The sequence below is a fragment of the Marmota monax genome, unplaced genomic scaffold (genome assembly GCF_021218885.2).
Source record: "Marmota monax isolate L192 unplaced genomic scaffold, Marmota_monax_Labrador192_F-V1.1 WCK01_AAM20220418_F8-fsc00138, whole genome shotgun sequence".
NCBI classification, from domain to species: Eukaryota; Metazoa; Chordata; class Mammalia; order Rodentia; family Sciuridae; genus Marmota; species Marmota monax.
In genome coordinates this window covers 1,036,620-1,052,495 of record NW_026692763.1, presented here as the reverse complement: position 1 = coordinate 1,052,495, position 15,876 = coordinate 1,036,620, and the positions used below count along the sequence as shown (strand labels likewise).

The window sequence follows — 15,876 nt, the reverse complement described above, 5'->3', positions numbered from 1 at the left end:
TTGTGGCTTAGTGGTAGAGCGCTTGCCTGGCATTGGGTTCAATCCTCAGCACCACATAAAAATAAATAAACAAAAGTAAAGGTATTGTGTCCATCTACACTTAAAAAAGAAAGAAAAAAAAAGTGGTGGGGATGTAGCTCAGTGGTAGAGTGCCCCTGAGTTCAATCCTTAGTACCTAAAAAAATAATAATAATAATAATTTTTGGAGACCTTGTTTTCGATTCTTTTGAGTATACTCCCAGAAGTAGAATTACTGGATCATATGGTAGTTCTATTTTTTGAGGAACAAACATATTGTTTCAGAACAGCAATTTGTCTCTGTTTCGTTTAGTGATACATCCACATTGCCTAATACACTGCCTGTTACACAGTAGAAGATAAATAACTATCTGTGTAACTGAATGAATGAATGATCTTATTTGACACTCACACACCCCTATAGTAATGTCAGTATTATTATACCCACTTGACAGAGGCTGAGGTTCAGAGAACCACTTGAGATCACCCAAAAAGCAGATTTGGCATGGAGGTGACAGGGTCACTGGCTTTTATATCTCACTGGAGAAATTCTAGTACATGTGCCTAGACCTTTAAGGACTGAGGCAGTTAAGAGCAATTGCCTGCGTTGTATTTTCCTTGGGAATATTTTGCCTCCTGTTCCTATTGCCCATTCTTTCACACACAGTGACTCCTCCTAACATATCTACCCCACCCAGCTCCAGCTTTCCTCTCTCCAAAGCATTTAAAATCCTGTTCTCCAGGATGAAACTGGACCGATCGGGGTGGGGGGGTGGAGTCCCCTTGCTTGGGTTTCACCTGAGTGCATCCAAGCCTTGCCTGAGTCCCTGTTTATACCCTTTAACCCTCCAGCCACCCTGGGGTCATTATGAGCCCGTTCCCTTCCGAAGCAATTAGTGCAAGGAGGCCAGCCGCCTCAGTGCTGATGCTGTTTCATTAAGTGGGAGCAATGCTAATGATAATAAAATGGCACATTTAACATTCAAACATTGAACAGGGTTTCTAAGCGAGTGTGTCTCGCTCCTTCTTTCTGGTATAACAGTTCCATCTTCATAAGGACCTGACAATACACCTTAATGAGAGACTGGGGAACTGAACATCTTTACAGATCTAGAGAGAGGATGAGGACGAGACAAAGAATTCAAAGAAAGGGGGTGCTGAGAGAGCGTGGAGAGGGATAGAGATTCTGTGGATGCCTAGGGTAATGGATTCTATGGTGCTAATTTAGACAATTAGAGCCTATGGGAAATAAGGTCATACGGAAAAGAAAGCCCACCGCAGACTTTTACGCAATGCAATTATTTGTTTGTTCAACAAATCTTTTTCAGGAAGCATTTATTGTGCAGCTAGGGTGAGATAGTATGGGAATTTTTTGATGGAGGATGACTCTAGTTTTAGGAAAAGGAACCCCAAGGGCATTAGTGATCTAGGTCTTTTGTTTACCCTCCCCTGGGCAAATTTAGCCAAATCCACCCCATGTTCATTGAATGTCCCCAATAAAGAGAATTTTTTTAACAACCGTTTTGGTCTCCTGAGCCAGTCCCTATGTCACTTCCCTATTGAAAGATCCATCTCAAAGGTCCTTGCTACTCTGAGATGATGGAACATCTAATTGGCTTTCCAGGAGGGAGAGAGAAGGTCATTGAAATTGGGGAGCTGTCTAGAGAAAGAGACAGACTCAATTACTTGGTGTTTGCAGGGATTTCAAGAGAAGCAGGAGTTTAAAATGATATCCCGGGGCCTTTCTTCCATCTGAGAAGTCCTCCCCAGCAGAGGGCTCCTGAGCACAGAAGGGGGTGGTGGTCGAGGGTCAAAGATGGGCTTTGTCCAGGCCAGAGAAGCGGCTGATTCGAAAAGGTGTCAGATCATAGGATGGTGTTAATTTCATGCTTAATTCATACAGAATCTTCCCCACAACAGGGGACAGCTTGAATCCATGCCCTAGAAGGAGGAGAGCAGATTGTCAAGCATCCTCAGGGACCCAGAGTTTGGGCTCTGGAGATGTTCTCCACTTACCCAGAGAGGGCTATTTTTCCTCTTGGTCTCACCCCAAAGCCAGAAATCACCTCCCGCCCTGGGTACCCCTTTTCTGCCTACCCAGCCTCCTTATACATTCAATGTCCAGGATTTTAGCCCTGTGTGGACAGCTAGGAGGGTAGAAAATACCATTTTTCCTGGCACTGAGGTAGGTCAGCTTGTGGGCACCCCTTCCCCTGATCCTCATGCTCACCAGAGAATCCAGCACCAATGACAATGTTGTCATACTTCGGGTGGCGATCGAGAATAAAATTCTTATCAGGGGTGTTCTAGAAAGAAACAACACACTTGTCTCTTTTGAGGATGGGGAGGAGGAACTACAGGCTCTGACGGGAAGGAACTAGGCTGGATTTCTTTCCAGAAAGAACGAGCTGGGGCACATGCATGCTTCCTGGGGACCCGTCTCCACTCTGGGTGTGCCAGTCTTCCTCATTCATCCATCTGTCTCTCTCCTCCTATTGAGCTATGAACACAGTAGGTGCTCAGATCATCTTTGTAAACTAACTTTAGTCAAGATGCCTCCGGCTCTGGTGACATCTGTCTCTTTTTTTGTGTCCCCAAAGTCCTGCTCAACTGAAGCATCTTGCCACAAAAATCTTTTAGCACTCTTCTGGGAAATATAATGAAGGACTACCAGGCATAAACTAGTTGCCTAATGAAAAAAAAATACAAATAAACCCTACCTTTCTCGTGGAGGTGAACCAACCCACAGAAATTAGCTCGCTTGTTTGAAGCACTGTGTCAAGTGTCAAATGGAGTCAGGCCTGGCCAGCACAAGGTCTGTCGGTCTCCTTCCTCTGTTCTCCAGAGCCAGAACAGGCCTGGCGAGACCACCAGTCCCCTTACCGTGTACATGCAACGCTCCATGATGTCGGGCTCCGGCCTCAGGTCAGGTAAGTGGTCTCTGACAAAGCGGCACAGGATCTGGACATCTTGGATATCTGAGAAGGCTGTGGGGCAGTCCCGCTCCTCAGGGTCCACACTGTTGCCATGGTGATAGCAGACCTGGCCCCCATCAGAGCAGTGTGGGCGGTGATGCTGGCCTTCCACGTGCACCAACCAGCAAGGGGAAGGCGTGGACACAGGATGTCCCCATCCATCATGACATATACAATGTGGCCACATGAGGTTGCCTGGTGTCCATCCCTGCACCCACCCTATGATTGCAAGGAAAAAGCTCCCTTGGCTTGGGTCTCTAGCCAGCTGAGGATCTCATGCTGCAAACAGTAATGCTGCAAATAGTAATGAAGTAGATTCCTGCTGCTGTCCACTGGGACCTGGGGGAGACTGTGAAGGGGCAAGTTAGAGCAGCTGCCCCAGATCTATATGGGTACCGAGCTGTCCTCTCCTGACCTCTCTGCTCACCTTCATCAGCCCTGGGTACTCTCCTGCAGGCAGCCCATAGATGTGGTGGGGAGCCAGGTCCAGGCTCAGGAAGCATGGAAAGGCTTTGGACACGCTATAGCTCCCAGGAACCTTCTCTCGCCAGTAACACACATTGATCAGCAGTGTCTTGAGGCAGGGGAGCAAGAGTGTGAGAAAAGAAGAAAACTATGAAACACTGTTGTCAGTGAGAGCAGTCTCTTCTGGGGTCCTGCACCCTTTCATACATCTGTCCTTGTCTTATCCAATTTTTTTGTTTGTTTGCAGTACTGGGGAACTAAACCTGGGGCCTTGCACGTGCTAGGCAAACACTCTACCACTGAGCTACACGCCCAGTCCAAGGCTTCTTCTCTTAAGCACTGACTCTCAGTCTTCCGGTTTCTCCTACCTGGAGAGGTAACTCAATTCCCAGGGGACGGAGGAGCTGGTTGGTCCAAGGACCTGCAGTAATGATCATGCTCTTGGCTTGGTAGCTCCCAGAAGTGGTTTTCACCATGACTGGTTGCCCGGGTCTTATCTGCATCACCTTCTCCCCATCCTGCACTGTGCCTCCTAGCTGGCGAATCGCTTCCTGACAAGACAGAGCAGGAAAAGGTGAATTAGTTGTGTAGGTGGCTCACCCTGGTGAACAAAGAGCCCTTCAGTTAGGGCAGCCACGAGGCGGCAGAATCTAAACCTCCTCTCCCAGGTTGACAGCACCAGTAGGGTATATACAAATGCCCTGTCCCAAAAGTCAAGATCAAAGCCAGCAGGGCAAAGGCCCTCACCCAGAAGGCTGGATGATTGACACCCAGGATACCCAGAGCAGGAAGTTGGATTGTCCCAATGCTACACATTGTCACCTGGAGGACCCTGAGGGCCTTGTCGGCATAGAGGACACCTCCGGACTTGTCCAAGAGCCCTACTTCTCCCCTGGTGAACTGAATATTTGGGAAACGTTGCTTTAGTTCTCCAGATGAAAGATACTGGTGTTCTATCCCCTGCCTTGACAGAGTAGACTGCATTGTCTTTAGTTCTGGATTCTCTTTCATTGCCAGCAGCAGTAGTTGAGTCTGCCTGTTAGAGAAAAGACAAGGCTATTTGGGTGAAGGTAGGTGTCAGAGACCTTTGCGTTCATTCTTCAACAAGTTTCTCAAGTGAAAGCAAGTCACAGCCTCACATTCAAGAGCAGGACTCTCATCAGAGTCCTGGCTTCCAGCCCATTCCCAAGTTTGCCATTGGCATTCACTATTTGTTTGCTTGTCCCTTCATCCTGCCCTTGAGAGCAGAGATCCTAAATTCTCTTTCATCTTCCATCCCTTGAAAATGGTAGATGTGCAATCAGTTTGATAAGATTTCTTCCCCTTCCTCCCATCCCCTAAACTACTCTCTATGTTGATCTCTCTTTTCTGTTTCTCTCCCACCCTGCTGTTCCTTCTCCTCTTCCCTTTTCTCATCATATATTTTTGTCTCTTCCTGTGTGTCTGTTTGTCTTTTGTTTTTGTTTTTTTAATATTTATTTTTTAGTTGTAGTTGGACACAATACCTTTATTTTATTTATTTATTTTTATGTGGTGCTGAGGATCGAACCCAGGGCCTCACAAATGCTAGGTGAGAGCTCTACCACTGAGCCACAACTCCAGCCCCTGTTTGTCTTTTAGTTCCTTCTCAGAAGCTGCTTGTTTTGTGGAAAAGGTCCTATATTAAGAGATCTGGCTCTGCTTCTAACTCTGGTGTCACCTTGATATGACCTTGATCTGGAGACTTACCTATCCAGGCCCAGATTCTTCCTCTGTGACATATGCCTGTTGGACCTTTGGTGGTTCCACACCAGGATAATATCCCCCTTCTACCCAGGGACAAATGGAAATAGCATGGGCCATATTTACATTTGTCACATAGCTGGAGTTCCCATTCATATTTAGTGGGCAGAGATCAAGGACCCTAAATCTGCAATGCTTGAGAAGATCCCACCCCAAATGCCAACAGCGATTTCATGCACAAACCCCCCATGGATGGTCTCTCTGGGCTCTAGCAATAAATTCAATGATTCTCTGATTTTGTTTTCCCCTATACCTCCTTCTGTCCTTCTTACTCTGTAAGGGATTGAAAGATGTTTCTCTTTAAATGTTTCCTGCTTCTTTATCAAAAGAAGCTAGAACTCTCTGTGGCAGGGGTGGGGGGTACTGTTTAAACAATGGGATGGTCCCCCTGGGCCCTCGGGAATGGTCCCTCTCAATTTCGGCAGCCCCAATGACCAGCGGCATCCTGGTACATCCCCCAGGTTCTGCGTATAAAGCTCGTAATAGCCTATAATGGAGTCTCATGGATATTACATGCTTCCAAATCCCACATTATCTGGTTGGGGGGATTAAAGGGAAGATTGGGAGGGGGTAGGGACACAGCAGGCCCGGGGGCCGGTGTCAGTACACAGAGCCGCGCAGCGTGCCCAATCCATTTGCCATGGCCCCCGCCTACCCGGCATTCACCAGTGGTGAGATAGCAACGCCAGCTACTGCCTCTTCAGAACTCAGCAGAGGAAAGACGCTGTAGAAATCCCCACCAGACAGGGAGACAGCCTCTGTTCTGTGGTTCCCAAAGGACTTCAGATTGGTTTTCAGGTAATGAAAGTTGCCTAGTAAACTTTTTGGTCAACAAGATAACTAGAAAGCCACCCAGGAGGTTGGGAGTGTAGCTCAGTGGCACTTGCCTAGCATGTGTGAGGCCCTGCATCCAACCCACAGCCCTGCAGGAAAAAAAAAAAAAGTCACCCACGTGGGTTTTCTGTTTTGTTTTGTTTTTGCAGTGCTAGGATTGAACCCAGGTCTCTACACATGCTAAGCACATGCTCTACCACTGAGCTATACCTCCCAACCCCTGGTGTATGTACTTGTTCCCTGTTTCCCTGATGAGGTCTTGGCTGGGTAGCATTCTGGGAAAGACCTGGCTTATACCTCACCTATGCAGATATAACGTCAGATCTCTGGCTTGGAAACTCCACAGCAGCATATTCCAACTCCTATCCGCCACATAGCAGCCTTGATCTCTCGTATAGTCTGAAATTTACTTTCCCTCTTTTCACCCTTCTTTCCCTCCTGCCTTCCTTCTTTCCATCTTCTTTCTTTCTTTGAAATAAGAACTCTTACAGGGACGTACTCTATAGGAAAAATGAACTCATGCCAAGACAACGGGCAAATCTGTCGAATTATGAAATGCTGAGTGATGTTCTAATTCCCAAGCTGTCCTGCGGTGGACGAAGGGGGGAGCTCCCCATCCCTAGGAGTAATCAGCAAGCTGATTCTGCCGGTGAATGTAATTGTGCCGATTGTAATCATTTTGCTCCAGCTCTCTGCCCCTGTGGCATTTATTTCTTAGCCCAGATATTGATCTAACAGTGGGAAATTTTCCATCTGAATTTGTGATGCCGGACCCTCCCCTAGTCCGAAGACGCATTTGGGAAATTCTCATTTTCCGTGGATCACAGCTGAGCTATTTGGCCTGAGGGAAACCGTGCGCTGCTGGAGAAATGCCTTGGATTGGAGAGAGATTTTTGACCATTATGAGCAAATCGGAAATAAATGTAAAACACTGCCTGGAAATGCAAAGGCCTGTCATTATGGGAGATAGGTGAGAGGCTCCTATGGGAAATGCTCAGAGAATTGGAAATCAGTCAATCAAAACCAGGATGGGAGAACGAGCCTTTTCCCCCCCAGTATGAAGACAGATGACTTCCATGGGCAGATTGAAAATCATTTAAGTGCTTATTTTCTTAATGGCTTTTCCTAGATCCCAATAAATGGACTGCTTGTTCTGCATCCATTTCTCACTCATGTGATCCAGGCCTCCCCTCTTCTTTTTCTGCTCAGACCCAGGTTACAAAGTTTGGGAAGGAAAGGGTGAGTAGGGACAAAGGCATCTTCGGGGAGAAAAAATGACCAGGAAATGATTGGCCAGGGCTGGCCTGGAAAGGAGGGTCTGAAGCCAGCCCAGGTTGCCAAGGAACCCTAGAAATTTTGTAGCTCCCACCTCCCAGAATGCCCAGCGGCTGTGTTGGGAGCATTAGGTATGAACTGTACCTTCCTCCCAGCCCCAGCACTAGGAAGAGGTCATTGAAGATTCCTCCCAAGGGCCTTATTGACTCTTCGGTGGCCTCACTAACACCTATGATGTGACATACAGAGCTGGAAATCAGGGATTTCCACAGGTTTCTAGTGCGGGACAGGGTGCAGGGTGGTACTGGGAGGAACTGGTAGGGGAAGACAATTCTTCCTGCATCTTCCGCCTCCCATCCCAAGCTCCAGCGTTCCCCTGGCTTGGTTAAAAGTGCCAGGCAAGCCAGGTCTCAGAGTCACCTTGGGGAAGGGACTTGGTAATGGCTGCTGTCTTTGTTGGGTTTTGGAGGCGCTCTCTGTGTTTCATCTTCCGCTCAGTGGGCCGAGGTGGAATTGGTTAACAAAGACTGCTCCAGGGAGGGGATGTGGCTGACAAGCCAGACACTTCGCAGACACAGGAAGCAGCAGCTGCGGAGGGGGCCACCAGGTTCTGCCAGCAGCTGTACTGCCTACGGCTGTGATCTTGTCTGATATTGTCAGCGAAGCAGGGGCAGCTCGGGTCAGGAGCTGGATAGTAGGACTCAAAGGGAGAAGGAGGGGCAGGAAAGAGATGGTCCACAGAGCTGGGCTTTGCTGTTGGTATCAGCATCCTGGCTGTACGAATCACAAAAGATTCAGACCTTGTGATCTGACACATGTGTCATTGTCTGTTCCCAGAATATATGCAAATATTCGGAGCCCACCCATGTTTAGTATGCCGCTGTCACTGGGAAGCAGCAGAACAGAATAAAAAGAATTGGGCAACCACCTTAACTACCAATTCCTAAAGATGTTGGTTTTTTTAATCATCATCAAATGGCATTAAGTACACTTATTTCTATCAGTTATATTGTGCCGGTTCTTCTAGAAGAATCTAGAGAGAAATAAGAACCACAAAGATGATGAATCACTTAGAAAATCAAAATTAAGAGTAAAAGCTAAAGCAATTTGAATGACATTTATCCCAAAGGTAGACAGCTCTATTCAGATGCCATTCTGAGAACGGGAAATATCTATCTGCTCTGTTTCTACTGAGGATAAGATCCAAAAAAATTTAGCATGCCTGAGTAAATTAGGATAGCCATAAGAAAGAACTTGTTAATAGAATAATAACAATAATAATAACACTTAGCTCGCTACAGCACTTTAAAGGTTTTTAAAGCACGTTCACATTACTCTTCATTTGTCTTAATTGGGGCTGTGGGGTGTCAAAATAGTTTTTAATACAGGCTATGAACCAGGCGCCATGACCCACTTCCTCTAATTCCAGCGACTTGGGAAGCTGAGGCAAGGGGGATTGCAAGGTTGAAGCCAGCCTCAGCAACTTAGCAAGACCCTGTCTCAAAATAAGAAATAAAAAAGGGCTGGGGATGTATGTAGCTCAATGGTAGAGCGCCCCTGAGTTCAGTCCCCAGCACAAGGCATGGGAGATACAGGCTATCATATTTTCATGTCTTTAAAATTACGGTAGCAGTCTTTTGACCTGGGATGATTTAGGCATGAACTGGTTTGGAGACAGGGAAATGAGTGAATAACATAATCATTTTGTGGTATCTTCTAGATCAGGGACCAACAAGTTGCAACCCAAGGATCAAATCTGGCTTTCTGTCTATTGTCATCTGGCCAAGATGATTTTTATATCTTTAAATGGTTTAAATAATTCTTGGGATTAGAAGTGTTTAAATACTTGGGAGCAGAAGTGTTTCAGAATCTTCTGGATTGGGGGCCATTATTAAAAAATCAAAAGAAGAGCTGGGCGCAGTGGTGCATGCCTGTAATCCCAGCAGATAGGGAGGCTGAGACAGGAGGATCATGAGTTCAAAGCCAGACTCAGCAATGGCAAGACACCAAGCAACACAGCAAGATCCTGTCTCTAAATAAAATACAAAATTGGGCTGGGGATGTGGCTCAGTGGTTGAGTGCCCCTGAGTTCAAATTCCGGGACCAAAAAAAAAAAATCTAAAGAAGAATAGCATTTAGGACACAAGAAAATTATATGAAATTCAAATTTTAGTGTCCAGAAATAAAGTTTTATTGGAACACATCCAGGTTGATTTATTTACATCTTGTCTGCATTGCTTTCACACTGTAACGACAGAATTAAACAGTGGCAACAGAGACCATATGGCCTGAAAAGCTTAAGATACTTACCAAGTGGCCTTTATAGAAAAAGTTTGCCGACCCCTGTTCTAGACTGAATATAGTAATTATATGATTCACATTAATGCACAATAATGGACACCTATAGTCCCAGCTACTCAGAAAGCTGAGGCAGGAGGATCCACTGAGCCCAGAAGGTCAGGGACAGTCTGAACAACATAGCAGACCTCTTTCTCAAACAAATAAATAAACAAAAACCAGCAACAGAGGCAGGAGGATCAACAAGTTCAAGGTGGGGATGAAACCCCTGGGTTCAATCCCCAGTACATTGGGAAGGGGAAAGACCCTGACTACTCAGGAGTAACCCTCTTATAAGATAATAGGGAAAATTAAATGAGTTTTGTATTCAGGGCAAGTTTCCCTTGTCCAAAATACTTGGGATCAGATGTGTTTCAGATTCTTCTGGATTTGGGGCCATTTTCATATAATGAGATGGCTTGGGGATGGGACCCAAGTCCAAACCCATAATTCAGTTATGTTTCATATACACCTTATGCACGTAACCTAAAGTTAATTTTAGTGCTCCTACGTTTTGACTGACCAATCACATAAAATCAGGTGTCAGATTTTCAACTTACAGTGTCATGTTAGTGCTCCAATCAAGTTTCAGATTTTGGAGCACTTAGGGTTTTGGATTTTCAGATTAGGGGTGAACAGCCCCTAATTTCTAAATTAATAAATGGTAAAGATGATGACGATTTTCTGGGTACTTTTCTAAACCCATTACATCCTTACCCTCACAACAGCTCCATAGAATAGATATTATTATCCCCACTTTACAAGTGAGAAAACTTATTTTACTTATTTACAAGTGAGAAAACTTATCCCCATTTTACAAGGGAGAAAACTGAGTCTCACAGAGGCTAAACAACTTGCTCTCAAACCACACAGCTAAGTACATAAGAGCTGAGATTTAGAAATAGGCCTGACTGGTTCCAAAACCCTTCCAAATCCCTCACCTGCCAATTAAGAGGATTATGAGATTATGGGAGTCTCCTATCCAAGGGTCTCTTTTTCCTCTCTTCTGCAGTCATTCCTGTGGCGTCTGTGATTGTCTTCCCTTTTGTCTCCTTTGTGTTTTGTTTTTCCAGGTGCTGGAATGGAACCCAGAGCTTTATGCATACTAGGCAAGTGTTCTACCATTGAGACCTTGTATCTTTTTTTGTTTGGTTTGGTGTTTATTTTAAGAGGGCCTAAATTGCCAAGGCTGGCCTCAAATTTTTCAATTATCCCTCCTCAGCCTCCTGAGTAGATTGGGATTACAGGTGTTTGTCACTGCATTTAACTCCTCCCATCCTTCTTCCTTTATTGGACAATGGACCCCGGATATGGCTGACCCAGAATAGGTAAAAAGAACCAACAGTTATTGAAAGTTGCTAGGAAACTTCACAAAAGTGTCATTTAATCTTCAGAAAGCTCCATGAGAAAAGAGAAGTGAAGAAACTTTTCCAAAATCATATAGCCGGTAAGACCTAGAGCACAAAGTCAGACTCAAGCTGTCAGGCTCCAAAAATGTCTCCCTCTAAAAGACTCCAGACATTTGCTAGACATCCCTTGGTCCTCCGCTGGGAAGAACTGTACCCTCCAAGGCCTCGGGCATTTCTCCTAGTCCAAGACACTCAGCAGTATTCAAAGATGACTGCCAGGGAAGGGTCCCATTTCCAGGCCACCCCTCAGCAAGACATACTCCTTTATTTGGGTGCTGGGTGCATTAGCTGCCTCTGAATAAGTCCTTAATTAGCTGCCCTGGCTGTATTTGCATAATGGATTTCACTTCTCTTAAGTTAATGGTGTTTTTGCAACAGAACAGTAACCTTTTGGTTCCTGGCCATTAAAATAACTGCCATCCTGTCGGGTAGAGCCAGGGTTATGTAAAGGAAGTTCAGCTGAGAATCACAGAGGAGGCCAGAGGGGAGGCAAGGGTGGTCAAAGTTCCCATTGCATCACAGGTTTTCTGCTTTCTCCCCCTGGATTGTTTGAGAAGGTCAGCAAGGAACTTGAGTCCTAAGGGTTAGAGAGAGCCACAGGAGCAACAGGGAAATAATAGCTTCAAGCCACTCCTGGCAAGCATTCTGGCATGAGGAGCACCCCATGTTCATTTGGGAGGTGATATTAAGAGAGAATGAAATGAGTTTATAGGGTTTTTTGCTTGTTTGTTTTTGGTCTAGATGGACACAATACCTTTATTTTTTATGTGGTGCTGGGGATTGAACCCAGTGCCTCACTCATGCTAGGTGTGCGTTCTACCTCTGAGCTACAATCTCAGCCCCAAGTTTATAGGGTTTTGATGGGAGGTTGAGGATCCAGCATAAAAAGTTAGGATACTACAGTGCATATAAAACATTGGTAGCATTGGCGCACACCTCTAATCCCAGAGGCTCAGGAGGCTGAGGCAGGAGGATCACAAGTTCAAAGCCAGCCTCAACAACTTAGTGAGGCCCTAAGCAACTTAGCAAGATTCTGTCTCTAAATAAAATATTTAAAAAGGCTGAGGATGTGGTTCAGTACTTAAGTGCCACTGGATTTAATCCTTGGTTTAAAAATAAAATAAGGATCAAGAAAGCAGCCTCAGCCTCTACTTAAACCACAACCCTACAAGAGAACTTTGTAGAAGTATAAATACAAAGTCCAGCAGGTGCCAGACAGGCCTGCCCAACTTTGGGTATCTGCCCACTGTGTCTCTCCAACAGTTTTCCTAATTCAAGCTCTGTTGGCCTTGGACCCAAGGTCTAACCCATTCCTAGAACTCAGAATTTGGTAGGAGCCAGTTGGACCTGTGCGATGATAACGACAGAGTACTGAATTCTTCCAGGTGACTGGCACCTGCATCTCACCCATTGCATTTCAAATGTTCATACCCTTCCTTTTCACAGGTTAAAAGCACTTCCTGGTATGGGGTCCCTTGATTCAAGGAATTCCTCCCCTGCCCACCTGTGCAACTGGGTTCCAGCCTCCTGCTCCAGCTGGGCCCAAATCCGGTAGCTCTCATCCATCATCTTAGTGTAGAAGTCTTCAGCATAGGCCTTTCGGATTATGCGACTCTGTCCATGGGAGCTTCCTCGGGAGTGTGGAAGAAAGAACTGAAAGTGGAGACAAGGGAAGCCATTTCCTCTGATGCTACATCCCTCTTTAGGGCCCGTCTCATTCTGTGCTGTCAAACAAGAGCCACTTATTCTTCAAATATTTTCGTACAAGCTTTTCGAATTCTCTCTCAGCTGGGCGGGCACAGTGGCACACACCTATAATCCAGAGGCTCAGGAGGCTGAGGCAGGAAGATTACAAGTTCAAAGCCAGCCTCAGCAACTTAGTGAGGCCCCAAGTAACTCAGTGAGATCCTGTCTCTAAACAAAATACGAAAAAGAGCTGGGGATGTGGCTTAGTGGTTAAGTGCCTCTGGGTTCAATCCCCAGTACCAAAATAAATAAATAAAATTCTCTCTCTCTTTTTAAAAAATTTTAGTTGTAGATGGACACAATATCTTTATTTATTTTTTTTTATGTGGTACTGAGAATTGAACCCAGTGCCTCACTCCTGCTAGACAAAAGTTCTACCACTGAGGCTCAACCCCAGCCATCTTTTTTTTTTTTTAGTACTTGGGGTTAATCATTGAGCCACATCCCAAACGCTTTTTATGTTTTATTTTGAGATAGGGTTTCGCTAAGTTGCTTAGAGCCTTGCTCAATTGCTGAGGCTGGCTTTGAACTCACGTTCTTCCTGCCTCAGCCTCCCAAATTGCTGGGAATCTATTGCCTCGGTGATTAAGGTAGAAGTTCTCCAGTAACACTAAACTCATCATTCTTTTTGCAAACATCATTCACATTCCACAAATCCCTTTTTTAGCTGGTCTCCAGTTGTCTTGCTACAATCTCATCCACTTGGACTTACAGAAAAGCAGAATTAGAAAAAACCTTCCAGATTATTCTAATCTAGCCCCCCTCATTTTATGGATAAGGGAAACAATGCTGACTATTTCTCTGTGGCTTCAGATCACTCAGGATAGGAGAACTATCTTGGGATTTAGCAAAAGATGAGAGTTTCCTGAGAGGATGAACCAGGAATCCCTTGGGCTATGAGCAAACTGATAGAGAAATGAAGATTTCTAACTACTCAGCTCATTACCAAGAAAAGTACACCCTAACCAGCCTGGAGAGCTGTAGGCAGAATGGCAAGGGAGAACCCAGTGAGGCAGAGCCTTTCGCATGGTGGGCCTGCACTCCACTCCCAAGGACCCTTCAGACACACAGAGTCCACCCACATATGCAGTGGTTACTGTGGACAGCACTGCATAGGGTCACCTTTCCTTTAAGGAAAAATATGATGTGCATCATATTCCTGTGCATCTTACCCTGTGCAAGAAGGCTGCTATTGTCACCGGAGTAGTTCCCAGGAAGGGGGACCTCCACTCAGAACAAGTGAGGTCCTTGGCATACATGATGGAGAAGAATTTCAGCATGTACTAGTCAGAGACCCAGATTTATTTAGGAAGCAGATACAAATTCAAAGGAGTATGCAGGGCCATCTCAAGAGAGAGAGGTCTTTTGGGGTAAAGCAAGGAATATACATACATTCAAGGGAGAATATGGGCCATCTCCAGAGGGAGAGTCAGCAACCTCTTAGTCTGTTAATATTTATAAAGGAATAGTAGCTAGGGGCTAAACTAGAAGTAGAGTGGGGCGGTTACACAATTTCATGCCAGTTTTACCTCCTCCCCACCCCCTCTCTCTTTTGGCAGTACTAGGGATGGAACCCAGGGGCATTCTACCACCCAGCTACAACCCTAGTCCTTTTTATTTTTCATTTTGAGACAGGGTCTTGCTAAATTGCTGAAGCTCACCTCAAATTTGCAATCCTCCTGCATCAACCTCTGGGATTCCTGGTGTGCGCCACCACACCCACTTCGTGCCAATTTTTGTATCACTTGCCCATTGCCCCCACTATGTTACTTCTTAACAAGCATGGGCCAAGGGCAGGGGCTGGGTGGCTCATAGGTTGTCTGCTTTGCATTTCAAAGATTCATGGGCATTCCCTGAATTTCAAGGATTCATGGAGCTGCACTTCTGAGACTTAGTTGATCTTTCTTTCTCTGTATCCCCAAATTCCTATCTCACTACTACTCAGAGGAGGCAGAATAGACAGAAGCTTCTGCTGGGTTTGGGGATAAGAAGTTGATAAAATTCAGGAAACAATCCTACCTCTTTGACTAAAACATCAACCCTTGCCCCTAGGCAAAATTATCTTTACTTAAGTTTACCCAGAGCAGAACTGATTATTTTTCTGGGCTGGATCAACCATTTGGGCACAAAAGACTGGGAACAAGAATAAAAAGAACACAGCCTGGGATACTTCTCAGTCGTGGGTAGGAACCAAGAGACAGTAAAATGAAGAAATGTACCTGGAAGGCCTGCAGGGGTTGAGGGAAAGTGGAACTTTGAATCGTTATGAAACACAATATTAGCATCTCAACTACAGACTGCCTAGAATTTGTGACATTTGGGGTCCTTTGGCCTCACTCATAACCTCTTAGCTCTGGGAAACCCTCCCTAGGAGAGGAGAGAGACACAGTCCTTAAGGTCCGAAGGGCAGACACAGTACCTGCTCCAGTAGGAGGACTCTTTTCCCGTGTTTGGCCAGGTGGTACGCAGTGAAGCAGCCCTGGATGCCTGCCCCGATCACAATGGCATCCCAGAGAACTTTCTGAGTACCCATGATGCCCACTTAGCCCTCCGGCCACAGAGCCCACGAAGGAGAAGGCAAACAAAGGCAGCACCAGGCTGCAGGGAGAGCAGGAAGGCAAAGTCCAGCTTGGCCGGTGTTCCCACAATCCCCTGGGGCTGTGTCCGGCTCCTTCCTCCTCCCTCCCCCAAAGCCTGGCACAGGGCTTAGCCTCCGCCCCCCTGGCAGAGCAGAGCTGGATGGTCTGATTTGTGAGGTTTAGCCCAGCTCAGCTGCCAGCCTCACCCTTGCATCCCTCTAGCTTTCTATTCTTGGCTCAATTATTGTCATGCAAATGGGCTCCTTCCTATGCCACCTTCCTGTCTCATTATGATCTTTGTCTCAGGACTTCGGCCCTGGAATTTCAATGCCTCCTAGACCAAGCTGGGCACCGGGAATGCTGCCTCCCCCTGCTGGCTTTCCTCTCCTCGGCCTGATTTCCTTTAGAAATTCTGCAGGGCCAGCTAAGAACTTGGCAGGATGCCCAGGGTAAGGC

The 15,876-nt window shown here is 46.0% G+C and overlaps 1 protein-coding gene across 2 annotated transcripts; it reads right to left on the bottom strand.

Annotated features, from left to right (window-relative positions):
• Positions 1 to 1,336: 1,336 nt before the first annotated feature.
• On the bottom strand, positions 1,337 to 15,482 carry Pipox (pipecolic acid and sarcosine oxidase). Of its 2 annotated transcripts, none has more exons than XM_046447009.2 (8): positions 15,261 to 15,482; positions 12,600 to 12,814; positions 4,281 to 4,494; positions 3,827 to 4,009; positions 3,421 to 3,567; positions 2,902 to 3,060; positions 2,249 to 2,324; positions 1,337 to 1,959 (listed from the first exon to the last, which is right to left on the bottom strand). In XM_046447009.2, the coding sequence occupies exons 1-8, from the start codon at positions 15,372 to 15,374 to the stop codon at positions 1,829 to 1,831; spliced, it is 1,239 nt and encodes a 412-aa protein (XP_046302965.1). In that variant the 5' UTR covers positions 15,375 to 15,482; the 3' UTR covers positions 1,337 to 1,828. The 2 variants fall into 2 exon arrangements, with proteins under 2 accessions (XP_046302965.1, XP_046302966.1); XM_046447010.2 differs by having other exon boundaries at positions 12,600 to 12,748; positions 15,261 to 15,479.
• Positions 15,483 to 15,876: the final 394 nt, after the last annotated feature.